Source organism: Hemibagrus wyckioides, linkage group LG14 (genome assembly GCF_019097595.1).
Source record: "Hemibagrus wyckioides isolate EC202008001 linkage group LG14, SWU_Hwy_1.0, whole genome shotgun sequence".
Lineage (NCBI taxonomy): Eukaryota > Metazoa > Chordata > Actinopteri > Siluriformes > Bagridae > Hemibagrus > Hemibagrus wyckioides.
In genome coordinates this window covers 24,491,992-24,508,162 of record NC_080723.1, presented here as the reverse complement: position 1 = coordinate 24,508,162, position 16,171 = coordinate 24,491,992, and the positions used below count along the sequence as shown (strand labels likewise).

The following is a 16,171-nucleotide window of genomic DNA, read 5'->3' as shown; positions in this document are numbered from 1 at the left end:
AAGAGTAATACAGTAAGTGTCAGGGAACTTTGATGAAGTCACATTGTCCTTCATGTGATGTGATGTGCAGCTGCGTCGCTTTCGTTTCTCGAGAAGTAATCGATTCACTGAATGACTTCAGAGTCACGAAAATAAGTGACGACTACTTGTAGAACTTCTTCTTGTTCTTCTTCTTCTTCTTCTTCTTCTTCTTCTTATTATTATTATTATTATTTCGTTATTTCATTTCGTAATTTGCATATCAGAAGAATCGACTCCGTGCTCGGTTCATCAGTGACTCACCGAGTCAACAGCGCTTCCCTGTTAAAGCTGCTGAGATGGGAAGCGCCTCTCACTTCTCTCACAGTGCAGGTGAGGACCAGGGCTTAACACCAGCATGGAATCCAGGACTAAGAGGACATGGTGAGAACTTTTACTTGTTCCATCTTAGACACAAAGTTTATTCTTGATTATTTGTCTTTTACACGAAGTTTTATCTACTGTTCTATGTTTTAGCGAGACTTAGTGGCTGTAGAAGGAGAGATAATAATAAACACGTAAATAAAATAAAACCGAGCGGCTTACTGAGGAGGGCATTGTTCTAATGCTTGACTTGGGATGGGTGAAAAAAGCAATATTTAATGGCATGCAAGCTTTTTACATTTTATAATAATAATAATAATAATAATAATAATAATAATAATATTGTTTAGAATTATAATAATAATAATAATAATAATAATAATAATAATAATTATTATTATTATTAAATGCATTCTTATATTAGACACGATATTGCTGCGTGTACTCTATGTGCAGCTGCATGGTGCAGTACCGCCCCCTTGTGGGACTTTAGATAAGTTTCGTTTCTGCAAAAACACGAGTCACTTAGAGAGAAGCTGAAACCTAACATTAAAACCTCACAGAAGGGCGTCAGCTGACACCAAACCATCCTAAACATCTCTCACCACGACATAACAACCTACAGTCACACTGAATAGATCATTCAACAGAGCTTAGAACACTGTTGTCTCGACGTGTGTGTGTGTGTGTGTGTGTGTGTGTGTGTGTTTTAATACATAAATACAATCTGTATAAACCAGGAAAAATAAAAAGTGATTAAAAAGTGAAAAAATGTACTGTATGCTATATTTGCCATATATATATATATATATATATATATATATATATATATATATATATATATATATGTTTTATTTATATGCCAATTTTCAGTTTTTTATGATTTGTGTTGTATTGTTCTATGTTGTTCTATTTCCTTTTTATTGTATTAAAGAGAAAGTCAGGTCAAAAAATCAGAAAGATTTTTTTTAACAGAATAACCCCTAATATCACAGAAGTGCGTAACATAATCGGTGGAAATGAATGAATCAGGCGGGAGGAAAAAATGACCTGTGGAAAAATAAATACTCATGCAGTGTGTGTGAAGCCCAGACATGAAGCTGCGTGTGAAGGATATATTAGAGCTAATTATATAATTATACAATAATACAATAATACACTACAAAAATCTACAATTATATACAATTGACAAAATATTGAGATTTGCTAAATAATATTTTTCTTGCTTTATGTATAAATCTTATGTTTACATTTGAAGGCCGGTTTGATATTTTGGATAAAAATAAACTATTTGTTTTCATTATGGCCCGGTTATTAAACAGTAAGTTAAAGTTACCACTTTACCTGTGGATGTTATAAAGCGCTGACACTGGAGACTCCTTCCACACATCGTACCTTCATACAGAAATCTTAACTATATATAGGTGATTTTTTTAATCAGTTTATGTGGAGTGTGAAGTGTACACGTCCCTGTGAATGAGACATTACTAGAGAAATGATCAGGTATTAGAACGAGCACATTAATATACGCCTCTTTACTCCTGCACTGTGGATAGGAAACACAGCGAGAGGGAAGTTTCTTCTTCTTTTTTAGTCTTCATTACTCATTTTTAAATAGAAATCTTTCTTTCCTCAGGATGCTTGTGTATGGCTTCATAGGGGTCATGTGTGTTGGTGAGTCTTTAAATAATATCTTATATTATAACAGCTTTTTATTTAACACACACACACACACACACTTTTATTCCTCACTAGGCAGCATTTTTACTGCACATTAACATCAGCATTGCCTTCAGTGCTTAATTCCATTGTTATCACATGATCTGTTTCATCATAATTATTTTCTAGCGTACATAAAACATCCCTAAGCTTTCAAGATAATATAAAAAATATTTTTTTAATGAATTGCTCTGAGTGAAGTGAAATATTGTGATGGTCTTTTGAAGCACATATTCAGTAATAAAGAATGTCTGTGTTTGTTTGTTGTTGTATCTGTTGTCAAAAATGACATAACTGATTTAACTTCTGTAACTTTATAACAAAAACAAACGTTAAATAAAAAATTATACCATCTATTTATTGAGTGATTAATTAAATGAATAATATCACACCGGTTACTGGTGTTGAAGTGATAACTGACCAAGTTCCTACAAATTGTTTTTGGTAAACAATGCCATACGGAATTCTACAGCTATAAAATCTCGGTATCTCTCACAGTTCATTTCAACATTTGTTTGCGTGCTTCTGTGTTTCTGTTGATGCCTATTTTTATATCACTCATGCCTTTAAGATTAAAGCCTGTGTGGAAAACACTGTCAACCCTAGATCTACCAGATGAAGGCATAATGCACCAGAAAGGAAACCAAAACCATCACAGCTTCAGTGAAAAGCCTACATTCACTAGATCACTGAAGTCTCCATCTTTATAATGTCATCCGCTCATGTTCAACACAAAGAAAACATGAGAAAACATCTCAACAAATTCATCTCAGCACCTTCATGGACCCACTTTGGTGAGCAACAGAACATCTTTTTTAAGGCCACAGTGCACACACATTCCAGGCTTTACATGGCTCTGGACTCTGGACTCTGATCATCAGGTCTTGTATTTTGAAAGCTCACGGAGGGCCAGAACTTCACACAGAAACACCACTGTAATGATTTGACCAGTCTCACACTCCAGATCTGAACTGGGATCTGATGAGGACATTCGATCTGAGCAAAGCCTCCATTTTTACACCTTCAAAAACCATGCGACTATATGACATATGGTCCACACGTGTTTATGTGGCTACAATCTCTAAAAGCCATATGAGTCTGTTAATTCCTCCTTCATCACTTGCTGGGGTGTTCTGACGAAGGGCAGCCTCGAGATTGCATCAGGGTGTTGATGAAAAAGCCATAAAGTTTAACTGTGCTGAATTACATTTGTGGACTGGCTGCACAGTGAGAAAGAATGAAAGACTGGCTTTAAAGCACCATGTGAACTTTATGAATATTTGGTGATTTGGCGTATTTGGTGTAACAGCACCGGCAGTGATTGTGGTCATTGCTGATTTAGCACAATACCCTGCTCTGTGTATCAGGTACTGAATTATTGATTTGTATAAAGACTGATTCTCCTATAACTTTCTAGGACTCTACATTTCCAAAACAGGCAAATCCAGAGACTCCATCAAGGTCAAGGCCTTCAATCATGTGATGCTCAATCAGGTAGATTGATTTCCCATTATTCTGTACAGACATTTATAAAACCATGTAGCTCTTACCCAGCTACAATGCGCAAAAGGACACAGCTATTAGATTTAGTAGGACTGGATAGAGAGCTAGGAAAAATCATCACAGTTCTTCCAGACTTTTTTTTACTTGTTGAATTATAAACACAATAAAACTCAATAACAAAACAAAAGTCCAGTTCAGGAATTTTTAAAAAATTCAGCAAATTTGTTAAAAATTAAGAGCAGATTTTAAATTTAGACTCTCTGCACTATGGCACTCCAGAGATAAAGTGAGAGATGCCTCTATTACTAATCCCACTGTAGAGTGGACTTGAAGCACATGGATATTTGGACATAAAGGAGCAAGAAAATATTTCTAAAATGTTGAAAGCTCTGAATGACTCCACCAGTGGAAAAGAATCATAAGGATTGCCCAGCAAACTCTATACTCAGAAGAGAAGGGTCTTGGTCATCAAGGGAATTAAAAACTGAATGACCACTATATCATCATACTACAGACATCATCTGCACAAATGGGAAATCACTCCATCTGTCACAGATTTGCAGGGTGGGGTGGGCAGGTACCTGGCATCCCACCAAACAACATTTAAATGTCTCTGGACTGATGAGAGAAAGCTAGAAGATTTGGGTTTTAACTCTTAATACCATGTCTGCCTTAACCCAGATACTGCTCATCATTTGGATAACGTATATACTGAACATGATCATGGCATCTGCATCCAGATATGAAGAAGAAGAAAAAGAAGAAGAAGAAGAAGAAGTCTTTCTTGTTGCATATACCAGAGCAAGAATGAGAAGTGATTGAGGTTTATCAGAATGAAGGCAAGGCAGGTTTGTGTAGAAAACCTATTGGAGAGAGGATACCACTTGGACTGGGGCAAAGGATCGGCTTTCAGAATAACAACTGGTTTTAAGTGAAATATCTGAATTTCTGAGAGAGGGCAAATACCATTCCAGGAAGATGGAAGTAAAATCTGTTACATTAAGCTTTCAGAGGTGGTCAGAAGAAGCCTGAAGGTGTTTGGACTAAAAGCAGTGAAGAGTCTGGATGCAGTTCATTTGTTTTTCTTTGATATTGGTATTGAGCTTCCTTCATCTGTCTTAAAATAATAATGTGTGTGAAACAGTTTGGAAAAGGTGAACACAAGGTGAAAGATTCCACACATGTGGGCACATTACATACTGTACATACAACAGGTGTCAGTTTAGATTACACCAGAATGCAGACAATATGAGATGGCTTGCAATCTTGCTGTTAAGTCACAAAACCGTACGTAATTCCACAGTGCCCGTGATCTCATGCACTTCTTCTGTGGGCAGTGGTAGCTCAGTGTTAAACTACTGATCAGAAGGTTGTAAGTTTGAATCCCAGTGCCACCAAGCTACCACTGTTGTGGAGCAAGGCCCTTAACTCAAACTGTCTCATTTGTATAACGTGAGATAAATGCAAGGCCTTCTGCAAAATGATGTAAATGAGCCCACAAGGAGTACACCAGAGTTTGGAAGCCATGGATGGATGTTTGGTTACTTCAGTGAGGATTTTCCCAAAGTGCTCATTTTGTGCCTTTCTTCAAGCTCACCTCAGTTAAGATGGTGGTCCACTATTACAGGAGGCCAAACAGTAATGCTGACCCACACCCTCTTTCCAGTCAGATCACAGTGTTGCTTTCATCTGTCATCTCAGGAAGTTAATACCATGGAATTCTGGATCCTTCAAAGCAACAGGCTACATTAACCATGCAGCCTTCTGGTTGATCTGCCTCTCTCTTGGGTGAGTCCCCATTTACATATTTCACTGAATAAACCATTTTACACCTCTGCCTCGTCTCTTTTCCTGTTTTCATATCAGCGTAGGTGACCACCTGACTCGTGACAGGACAGCAAACGCTCAAAATATCAACCTGTCTGCCATCTCATTACATCCTGGATCCAGAACTTAAAGAAAAACTTCCAGACATCAGCTGAGAGAACTGAAGTTTACCTAGATGGTTTGGTGTCCACTAGAAGACAGCGAGTGAAGCTCTAGGAGCTACAGAGAGAGAAGATCCTGGAAGCCATGGCTGATGATTAGTGATTAGTGTTTAGTTTCTATTGCATGTTTCTGAAGGCTTTCTCAGATAAAGAGTCTTCTCTGTCCATGTTTGTTCTCTCTGTGTTTTTGTGCGATCCTGGCCATGTTATGACTTGTTCCTTGTCTGTTGTATCTGTTTCTGTAAAGATTTTGTGTGAAGTTGCATCTGTTGTTACCTGGTTAAAATGTAGTATTTATTTTTGCCTGCCATCACTGCTTGTGTACTGTCAGTGTGTACATGTACTTACTCCCAAAAATATCTGATTTATTTGGACTGACTTTAGGTTTGTTCTCAGTAAAGGGTTCAAAAGCAACACATCTTAAAGTAAAAAAGCCTTCTTGAAAATTTCCATAGTTTTTATTTTTGGAAACTACCCTACTGTTTTGGTTTTTTTTTTACTTTTTTTTTGGAAACTACCTATTTTTTTTTTTTTTAAACTATCTATGGCTTATTGCCGTGTTTCCTGTAATCTGCAGACTCGAGCCCGCTCTCTTCACTGAAGTTCACTCGGTCTGAAGTGGGTCTGGAAGCTGTGTTGCCATGTGAATGGGGGTCACACAGTGAAGCGTCATTTGTGACGCCGTATATCCAGTGGCAGACTCTCAGCAACATGGTGTTCGAGCGAATGGGTCCTGAACAGTTTCAGGCCGAGGCTTACCAAAACCGCGCTGATGTTCCTGAGGTTGTGCTGGCGAGGGGGAACTGCTCCCTGCATTTGACTGACATCCGCTTTAGCGATGCAGGACTCTACAAGTGTTATCTGGTGGTTGGGAAGAAGGGCAACAAGAGGAGAATCTTCATCCAGAGCGTGCAGCTTTCCGTTCTCGGTGAGGAATCACGTATGAGTATATTTCACTTACTAGGATTTTAACTTGTCAGAAGGACAAATTGACACAAAAATTAGAATTTTTGAAGAACTGTGAAGTTGATATCCCCAAGCTCTGATCTTACACAGACGGAAGTGGAGTAATTTGTTGTATTCAGGGTAAAGACATGTAAAATGTTTGCAAAGTGTATTCATATATTAATTCTCAGCCACATGTATAACATTTAATAATACAGTCATAATTGCCAAAAGACATCAGGAATTTATGGCACAACCCCATACAAGGCCAAGAGAGTTTTATTTAAGACATTTTATTTAATCAATTTTCAAAAAAGTTAAAAAAAATCAATTTTCAAAAAATTTTCAGTCATTTTATTTACTGAACAATCTTACACATAATACACACAGTTACACATACACACTTTATTCATAACTTAAACATAATTTAGTCTTCCTAAATTCATTCCACTTTATTTAATCAGAAACTATAGCCTTCCATTTACATTAGCCTTTCAGTGGGGTTTTTTTCCACTGATCAAATTTTGTACAGCTAATTGTACTTTATTCCATATGCTACTCTGCTTTACACAGTTACTTCCATTTTATTATAATTGTATTGTATTCTATTTTTAAGTTTTTAAAAATTCCCCTTTATTTGACCCTGTTCTATTTGATTACAGTCTGCTGTCATATCACTTATGATTGTGTATGTGAACAGTGAACAGAAAAATATGAATCAGCTGGAAAACTTTTGTCAGTGTGAATTTTAAGTCATTACGAAAATCACACCAGTGAAAACTGGTGGAATGTGTAGGAATGTGAGTCTGCTGGAGTTTAAACAATGATGGAGCATGAATCAGGAGGAGGATTTTCTCACACAGCATGCACAACCTCAATGTTAGGATTCTGATTGCATTTCTAGACCATGGAGAATGAACACATTTTCTGTCTCACTGAACAGATCACAAGACCAGTCAGTCTGTGGAACTGGGGAAAGACCTGACCCTTCACCTGTACACACACCAGGCCGAGACTGTGGTGTTCCAGACCTCCAACGGCACCGAGTGGAGAGCACTGTGGCAGAGACAGAAAACGAAGGAGGATCTCAGCTCTCGGATGGAGGAGAGCAACGGAAAACTTATTATCAGGAACATGAGCAAGCGTGATGAAGGACTGTACAAAGTGATGGACGGTGAAGGACTCGCGCTGAGCACTGTGAAGGTTTCTGTTGAAGGTAAAACACATTTTAGTGAGTAGAGCAGACACAACAGTCCTAAAGTTTAAGTGCACAACCGTATCGAACATCTTTTAATACCATAATTTATTATTCAATAAAGATTACATCACAGCGCTGTTAAATATCAGACTCTGATTGGTTAGAAGGTGTTGATTAATTCTTTCTAACAGCAGCTCTGACAGTTGTGCAGGTTCATGTCAATGCACTCTCATACCTTCTCATTTCTATAGCAACAGCTCATTCACAGGAATTTCCCAAATTTCCATGAGAAACGGAAGCCTTCTGCTCTTTAGGACTGTTTGAGTGCAGTAACTGGCTCATGTTCAGGGAGGCTGCAAAAAAAGGAAACTCTGTCAACTTGGAGGAGTACACGGCATCAGTGACCAGCTACAGTGGCAAATGCATTGATGACATGACCATATCCAGGACCATCACCACACACTCCAACCAGAAGCCATGGATGACCGCAAACGTGCGTACTCTCCTGAAGTCAAGAGACTCCGCCTTCAGAGCAGGGGACAACATGGCCTGAAAAACAGCCAGGTCCAAACTGTCCTGAGCCATCAGAGAGGTGAAGCGCTCATACGCCCAGAGAATCCACGGTCACTTTCAGGACACTGAAGTCACCTGGCACATGTGGCAGGGCATCCAAGCAATCACGAACTTCACCTGCCTGTGACAGTGACGCCTCCCTCCCAGATGTGTGGAACAACTTTTATGCTCCGTTTGAGGTGCAGATCAACGAGGTGGTGAGGAAGACCATCCCTCCTCCTAATGAGCAGGTGCTCTGCCTATCCATGGCTGAGGAGAACTCTATGCAGAGTTAACCCACGCAAGTCTGATGGACCAGACAACTTTCCTGGCAGAGTGCTCAGGGAATGTGCAGAACAGCTAGCAACATTTCCCTGAGCACCACTGTTGTTCCTACATGCCTCAAGACTATGACCATCATCATCCCAGACATCCATATGCCAGAGAAGTTTATGGTTTCCTGTCTCCCATCGCACTTACAGCCATCATGATAAAGTGCTTCAAGAGGCCTGTCATGAGGCACATCAAGACCCAGCTACCACCCTCACTGGACTCCATCAGTTTGGTGATGATGCCATCACCACAACCCTCCACCTGGCCTTCACCCACCTGGACAATAAAAACATATATGTACAAATGCTGTTCATAGACTTCAGCATTCAATACAATCATCCCTCAGCACCTGATTGAGAAGCAAACCTTGCTAGGCCTGAACAGTCCACTGCTGTTCACTCTGCTGACTCATGACTGTGCAGCAATGCACAGCTCCAACCACATCATTAAGTTCGCCAATGACACGACCGTGGTGGATCTCATCAGAAAGAACAGTGGGTCAGCATACGGAGAGGAGGTGCATCGGCTAACAGCCTGGTTTAGAGCCAACAACCTGTTTCTGAACGTTGACAAAACAAAAGAGATGATTGTTGACTTTAGGTGAGCACAAAGTGGCCATTCTCTTCTTAACATCAACAGATCCTCTGTGGAGATCATCAAGAGCCATAAATTTCTTGGTGTTCATTTGGTGGAGAAAGGTTCACCTGCTCAGTCAACACCAGCTCCATCAGTAAGAAAGCCCAGCAGCGCTTCTACTTCCTACTTAGGCCGGGGAAAGCCAGTCTCCCTTCCCCCACCTTGACCATGTATTAAAAAGGGGAACTATCAAGAGCATCCAGAGCAGCTGCATCACTGCCTGGTTTTCATAAATGATCAAATCAAATAGTGCACTTAGGTTCATGCACTGTATACTAATATCCTGTATATATACTGTATCATATGGTCATTATAAAATACTTATAAATTAATATTTGTCCTGTCATCTAATTGTTATCAATTCTTCATATGTTTTCAGAACCTTCTCAACATGTGATGCCGAACGTGGTGAATAAACACACTTCTGTAGGTATGTGAGAGAACAAAGCTCTGTCCCACAGAGTCTATGGAAGAATTTATGAATTCATATTTATGATTGAGAATGGTACAATATTATTCAGTTTTTTTTAAAGTGTAATAACAGACATTTATATTCAACAGATTCACGCAGAGGAGTTTCTTCATAAGTGTCACTAAAATATTCACAAATGTTCTACAAAAACAAAAGAAACATTTTAATATATTATTTATAATTTATACAACAAAGCTGTCACTTTGTCACTCACGTCTTTTTGTAAGGTTTTATATTCCACATTGTAAAGTCCTGTTCTTGATTGATGATGTAATGATGGGATCAAAATGTAACTGCTATATAGCTGCCACTAGGGGGCGAATCTTTACTATTATACTAAATGAAGCGTTGAGTGAAACAAAATAAAAGAACAGGGTTGGAGATTATAACAATAGAGGCAAAAATTAGACCATTTTCATTGTTTTACTTTTTTAAAATGTTTGGGATAATTCACTCTCTCTCTCCCTCTCTCTCTCTCTGTAGAAAGCAGTGTTGGAGTGAACTCTCCTGATCTCCCTCTTCCCTTTCTCCTTGTCATGCTCCTGTATCTCTTGTGACCTTGAGCTCATGGTGATGATGGTGATGATGATGGGGTAGAATGAGGAGCTGATCCCTCACGCTGAGTCCTGCAGTGGCTCAGTAACTACAGGGTTAACAGCGCTCTCTCAGGGCATCAGGGAGCAAGTGCACTAGAGGAAAGCGCTCTAACCCCTCATGTGCTCCAGAGGTGTTGTGGTGTGAAACGTGTTAAAATCTTAGAGTTGATTTGTTTTGTATTCAAATCATACTTATTTTGCTGAAGTCTGAGAGCTAGATTACTATTAATATTGACAAGAATAAAAGCACACTTATTTAAAGAGTATTTACATTTAACATCTACAATAAACATCTCGTTAGATAAAAGGTTTATATCCAAATTTGTGAAGTGACGTCAAAGCTTTTTGTAGTTTAACAGTTTTAATGCTCTTTTCGTCAGATGTGTTACATTTCTCTTCGTATTTCTATAATTATACAAATTTGAGAGATTAACAAATAATGTTATTCAGAATCTGAATCCAATGCGGTTTAAAAAAATACTGATACACGTAGGAGGGGTTATTTGTTTGTTTATTTTTATTTTTTATTTATTCATTAAAAAAAAAAAAAAGCTTGGAAGGTTTAACACAGCATCTGATTGAGACTCAACCTCAGATCCCACAGGAGACAACAGAAGAGTCACAAAAAACAAAAACAAAATATGACCTCTTCCATTTTCAGCCACGCCCACTTTATACGTTTAGATCCAGATATATAAAGAGTCCTGCAAGTTTTTAATGCAAAATGAAGTGGAAATGAATCTCAGGTGAGATGGATGGTGAATATGTCACACAGGCGACAGCTCTATAAAAGTGATGTTATAAAAAGAACTAAGAATTTACATTGAAATACTCTTCAGATAAAGTGTGAAAGGATTTAATGGGTGTATAATGTACAATATTCACAATATACAATATTTCATATTTTCATATTCACTATTTCATATTTCATTACCGACACCGCTTTGCCTGCTCCTTTGCGGCATGTTTACGGGACCTACCGAAAATCTCAGAGAAAGACCGAACTGTACGGAAACCAGGAAGTCAAGTCCGTGAAAAATGCATTTATAAATTAATATAAAATAAACTACAATGCGTATCAGCATGGAAATTAATAGCTCACTTAAGCACAGCATGGGCAACATTTTAGCGCTGGAACCATGTTTCTAGCTATTACCGTTTAGGACTAGTAACGTTTTACATGCTTGTTTACGGCAACTGCCGAAACTGCCGCCGAGAAAAACCGAACTGTGCGCGCTCTCCTTAAATGCCCGGAATAATAATAATAAAAACAAGAGTCCTTGTTAATAAATCCTTTTCTGCATTCCTGCATGTTTAAATGCACTTTATTATTCGATATGTTAATGATGTTTCCTTATTTATCGGAATAAAAACATCTCATTTGAATCTTTGTGTTGAATCCTAAATAAAAAAATAACCATAAAAATCTCATTCTCTACATTTCTATATAAATTCAGGATTTGTTTCTTTTACAAATAAGCAGGGTGTGTTGTATAAAAATGCTCACAGTAAATTGTTCACCGTACATGAGATCAAAAATCTCAGAAACATGCTCTTATTATAATTTGTAAGTATATAAGAATGTAAAAAATGTTTTGTTTTTCTAATTTAAATTAGTCTCATATCTGCGAGTATTTAATATGAAACGGTTTAAACATGATGTTTTGAAACACTCCAGCCAAAACCAAAAGCACTGTAGGATAAACTTTAATGAAGAACCTGCATGATGTGCTGAAGAAGCTTCTTGACCTCGGCTTGCTGTGAAGACCAGGCCTCCGGTCCTCGGCGTCGGACTGGATGCGGTGCTCGAGGAAGTGGAAGTGCAGCAAGCAGCCGGGTGTCTGTTCTCTGTTCTAAAAACAAACCCCAACCGGACGCCACTCTCATCCATTCTACTACTGAACTTTTGCTCCCTGGATAATAAACTGGACTACATCCGACTCCAGTGGACCACACAGTGAGGTCAGAGACTGCTGCGTCTTTGTTTTTACAGCTCTGTGCAGTAAGACTTGCGGTAGCGGTGTGTGTGTTTACATCAACACAGAATGGTTCAAGAACTCTCTGCTTGTTTCTAATTACTGTTTATGGCTAGTGAAGTTTGTGACTGTTAGATGCAGACCATTTATTTACCTCGGGAATTTCACCACTGTTATAGTTTTCGGAGTGTAAATTCCCCCCAGTGCTAATGCTTAGGACCTGTTCTGTCATTTTTTCCTACTTGTCAGAATTTCCTACCGGTAACAAAAACATATAGTTATACTGAAACGTCTGTCCTAATCTATCAAAATTTCCTACCTATACTTTTGAATGGACATAACACTGCAAAAAATAAAAAAAATTAATAATAAAAAAATGTAAACCTGGGCAACAGTTTGACACGCTGTTACTCTATCAGAAAATAATTCCTATAGTTTTAACATGGGCAGCTGTTTCTGATAACAAAATCTAAGAACAGAACACACCGATCAGGCATAATATTATGACCACCTGCTTAATATTGTGTTGGTCCCCCTTTTGTTGCCAAGTGATGCACTTGCCTTCTCTCCCCACGTCCATCAGTGAGCCTTGACCGCCCATGATGCTGTCTCCGGTTCACCACTGTTCCTTCCTTGGACCACTTTTGATAGATACTGACCACTGCAGACCGGGAACACCCCACAAGAGCTGCAGTTTTGGAGACGCTCTGATCCAGTGGTCTAGCCATCACAATTTGGTCCTTTACTGAAAAACATTTTGCTATAATAAAGTACAGTTGGGACCCAACATTTAATTAAGTCATCATGTGATAAGTTGACCATTTGTGGAATTACAATGTTTTAATTTTAAAGCCCAAGTATACGTTTTAGGACATTAACATGTTTATTCAAGCCACACTTTAAGGTTTATATATGGTTCTTTAAATACTATAGATATGAACTGAATTTGTGGAAATATGATTCCTTACCATTTCAGTCATTTTTTCAGCATTACCTTCCAACATGGATCACACCACACAGTAATCCTCCATGTTAACTAGAACACAATGATTGACATTGGCTCTATTAAAATGAACAAAACATTCCATATAAGGTTCATCCAATTATAATCCAAAATACGTAAAGTTAGATTTACAAAATGAGACTTGATAATCCGTAGTGTGACACTCAAAGAGACTATAATTAGATGTAAGAGTTTTACTGTCTTTAAGTCCAGCATAGTTAGTGTTTTTGTATTTACACTTTATGATCAGATATTTCTGTACATGAGGAGTGTCTCATTCAGTACATTTTGATTTAATGCTTTTTACTTTACATTTACAATTGAGTAAATTATTAATGTCCCTAAACTTACCTCGATATTTCAGCAGTGTACATGCTATCTCAATTCTAGCCAGGGATATAACATGTTCACTTGTCTTCATATCTTGAACACTGTCCTTTAAAAGATACAGTTCTGCAAACTGCAAAATTCATGTTTTAGTCAAGATTTAGTATAGAATATAGTTTTAGTATATTTTCAATATTATAAAAAAAACAAGAACAGCCCAGTATAGGTTATCAAACACACCTTCAAACTTAGAACAGCTGCTTGAGTCTTGTTGTTCTTCATGTGGGAGGGTTTGTACTTGTCATGCTGCACTGTGCTCATCACCACCTCACAGCTTCAGAAAGTTTCTTGCTACTGTTGCTCAAATTGCTGCAGAAGTTAATGATGGATCTGATAGAAAGGTGTCAGAATACACAGTGCATGACGGTTTACTGTGTATGGGGCTGCATACCAGTCACTAGCCACAGACCAGTCAGGGTGCCCATACTGACCCCTCTGCATCACCGAAAGTGGTAACAATGGGCACATGAGCATCAGAACTGGACCATGGAGCAATGGAAGAAGGTGTCCTGGTCTGATGAATCATGTTTTCTTTTCCATCACGTGGATGGCCGGAAGTGTGTGCGTCTGTTACCTGGGGAACACATGGCACCAGGATGCACTATGGGAAGAAAGCGAGCCGGCAGAGGCAGGGTCCTGCTTTGGTCAGTGTTCTGCTGGGAAACCTTGGGTCCTGCCCTCCATGTGGATGATACTTTGACACGTACCACCTACCTAAGCATTGTTGCAGACCATCTTCATGGAAACGGTATTCCCTGATGGCTGTGGCCTCTTTCAGCAGGATAATGCTCCGTGCCACAAAGCAGAAATGCTTCAGGAATGGTTTGATGACCACAACAACCAGTTTGAGGTGTTGACTCGGCCTCCAAATTCCCCAGATCCCAATTCAATCGAGTATCTGTGGGATATTCTGGACAAACACGTCCAATTCATGAAGGCCCCAGAGTAACACCAGAGTACTACAGCCCTCTTTTTGACTTTTTTTTGCCCAGACGGATCCAGCAGGTTTTAAAGAATAACACACTTCATATTATAAATATTATTAAATGAATTAAATATTATAAACTTCTAAATACTGTTATGTAGCAATTTCATTACATAAATTATTTGTAACGTCTGGGACCCCCGCCCTATGCGGGGCTCGAACCCAGACGCCCGTGGTGTGTGTGCACACGCCAGCACACGGTGGAATGAGACCCATGCGCAGGATTCAGTGAAGCACTGCTTTTATTACATTTAAGACGCGACATAGGGAAACAAACGGAACACGAGACATGGCGTGGTTAACTAAACAAAACCTAGACCTTAACTTGGACATGGAACTTAACAAACAAAACCCCAACAGAAACCACGGTACAGATAACAATCATGGACAAGGACACAAACACAAGGATCCCTATTTATAGGGGTAGACATTAGGGCTAATGGGATACAGGTGACACAATCAGGATAGGAACAATAGGAAGGGCGTAACAAGAGACACACAAAGAAGCAGGCTTCCAGGGTTCACCTGCCAGCGCCCTCTCTGGGCCTGGCAGGGAACTGTCCAGCTGTTCCTGACATTATTCTTATTTTTGATTATTATTTTATAAAATAAGAATATCAATAAAGCATTATATTTCACTTTTATCTCAATATTTTTACCACTATATGTTTTTATGATGTGTGCATGGTTATTATCATGTTTGTCAAAGCAGCATAAGATCACCTGCACTTTGTGTCCTACTACAACATAACATAGCTAAGTTATAAGTAAACAATGCATGCAAAATCTACCTGAAACATTCCAGTCTCTGATCAGCAGACAAAGGTTTCCCAACTTTTTGACACTTGTCACATTTTAAGAACTGTAAGGCATACAAACTCTACAACACTGCAAAAAAAAAAAAAACATACCCAGTTTTCAATGTGGACTGTCCTACCAAACCAGTAAAATCTGGAAGATACGGCATTTCTTATTTTAATGATGCCATTAAAATGAATGAAATTCTTCAAAGACATTCTTCACTTCCTCTCTGGTTTTAACCACTCGTCTGCTCCCAGGCCAGAGTTCTCCATCTATGTGGCAATTTTAACAGCTTTAAGAAACATGTTAACATTATACCAGATTATTTATCATTAAATTATTAGATTGCATCTGAAGATCTTCAAGGTCAGCTGTGAGAGTACATGTTTTCAACATACACAAAGTTTGTTTGCACACAGAGGATTCTTGCAAGGGTTTAGTACAATACAGTATTTCACTTTGACATTTCAAGTAAGCGAGGGAAAATGTCTTCTTCACCCTACATTGGCCCAGGCTAGCTCTCTAAATCTGACTATAAAATACAACAATGTCCCCAAAATCCCCCACTTACTGCAGTCAGTCTGAGAGTCTAAATTCAAAGTCAAATTTTATTTGTCACATACATAACCGTACACAGTATGATATGCAGTGAAATGCTTACATGACTGTTTGACCCTTGAAAAGGAAAAAGGAAAAGAAATAAGGACAGAAAAAAGACAAGGATAAAAAGTAAAA

General features: G+C 38.6%; 1 protein-coding gene across 2 annotated transcripts; it reads left to right on the top strand.

Annotated features, from left to right (window-relative positions):
- Window positions 1-280: 280 nt before the first annotated feature.
- lgals17 (galectin 17) lies at window positions 281-11,400 on the top strand. 2 transcript variants are annotated; one of them, XM_058408881.1, is made up of 6 exons: window positions 281-402; window positions 1,979-2,016; window positions 6,130-6,480; window positions 7,441-7,713; window positions 9,596-9,646; window positions 10,172-11,400. In XM_058408881.1, the coding sequence occupies exons 1-6, from the start codon at window positions 377-379 to the stop codon at window positions 10,243-10,245; spliced, it is 813 nt and encodes a 270-aa protein (XP_058264864.1). In that variant the 5' UTR covers window positions 281-376; the 3' UTR covers window positions 10,246-11,400. The 2 variants fall into 2 exon arrangements, with proteins under 2 accessions (XP_058264864.1, XP_058264863.1); XM_058408880.1 differs by lacking the exon at window positions 1,979-2,016 and having other exon boundaries at window positions 297-402.
- Window positions 11,401-16,171: the final 4,771 nt, after the last annotated feature.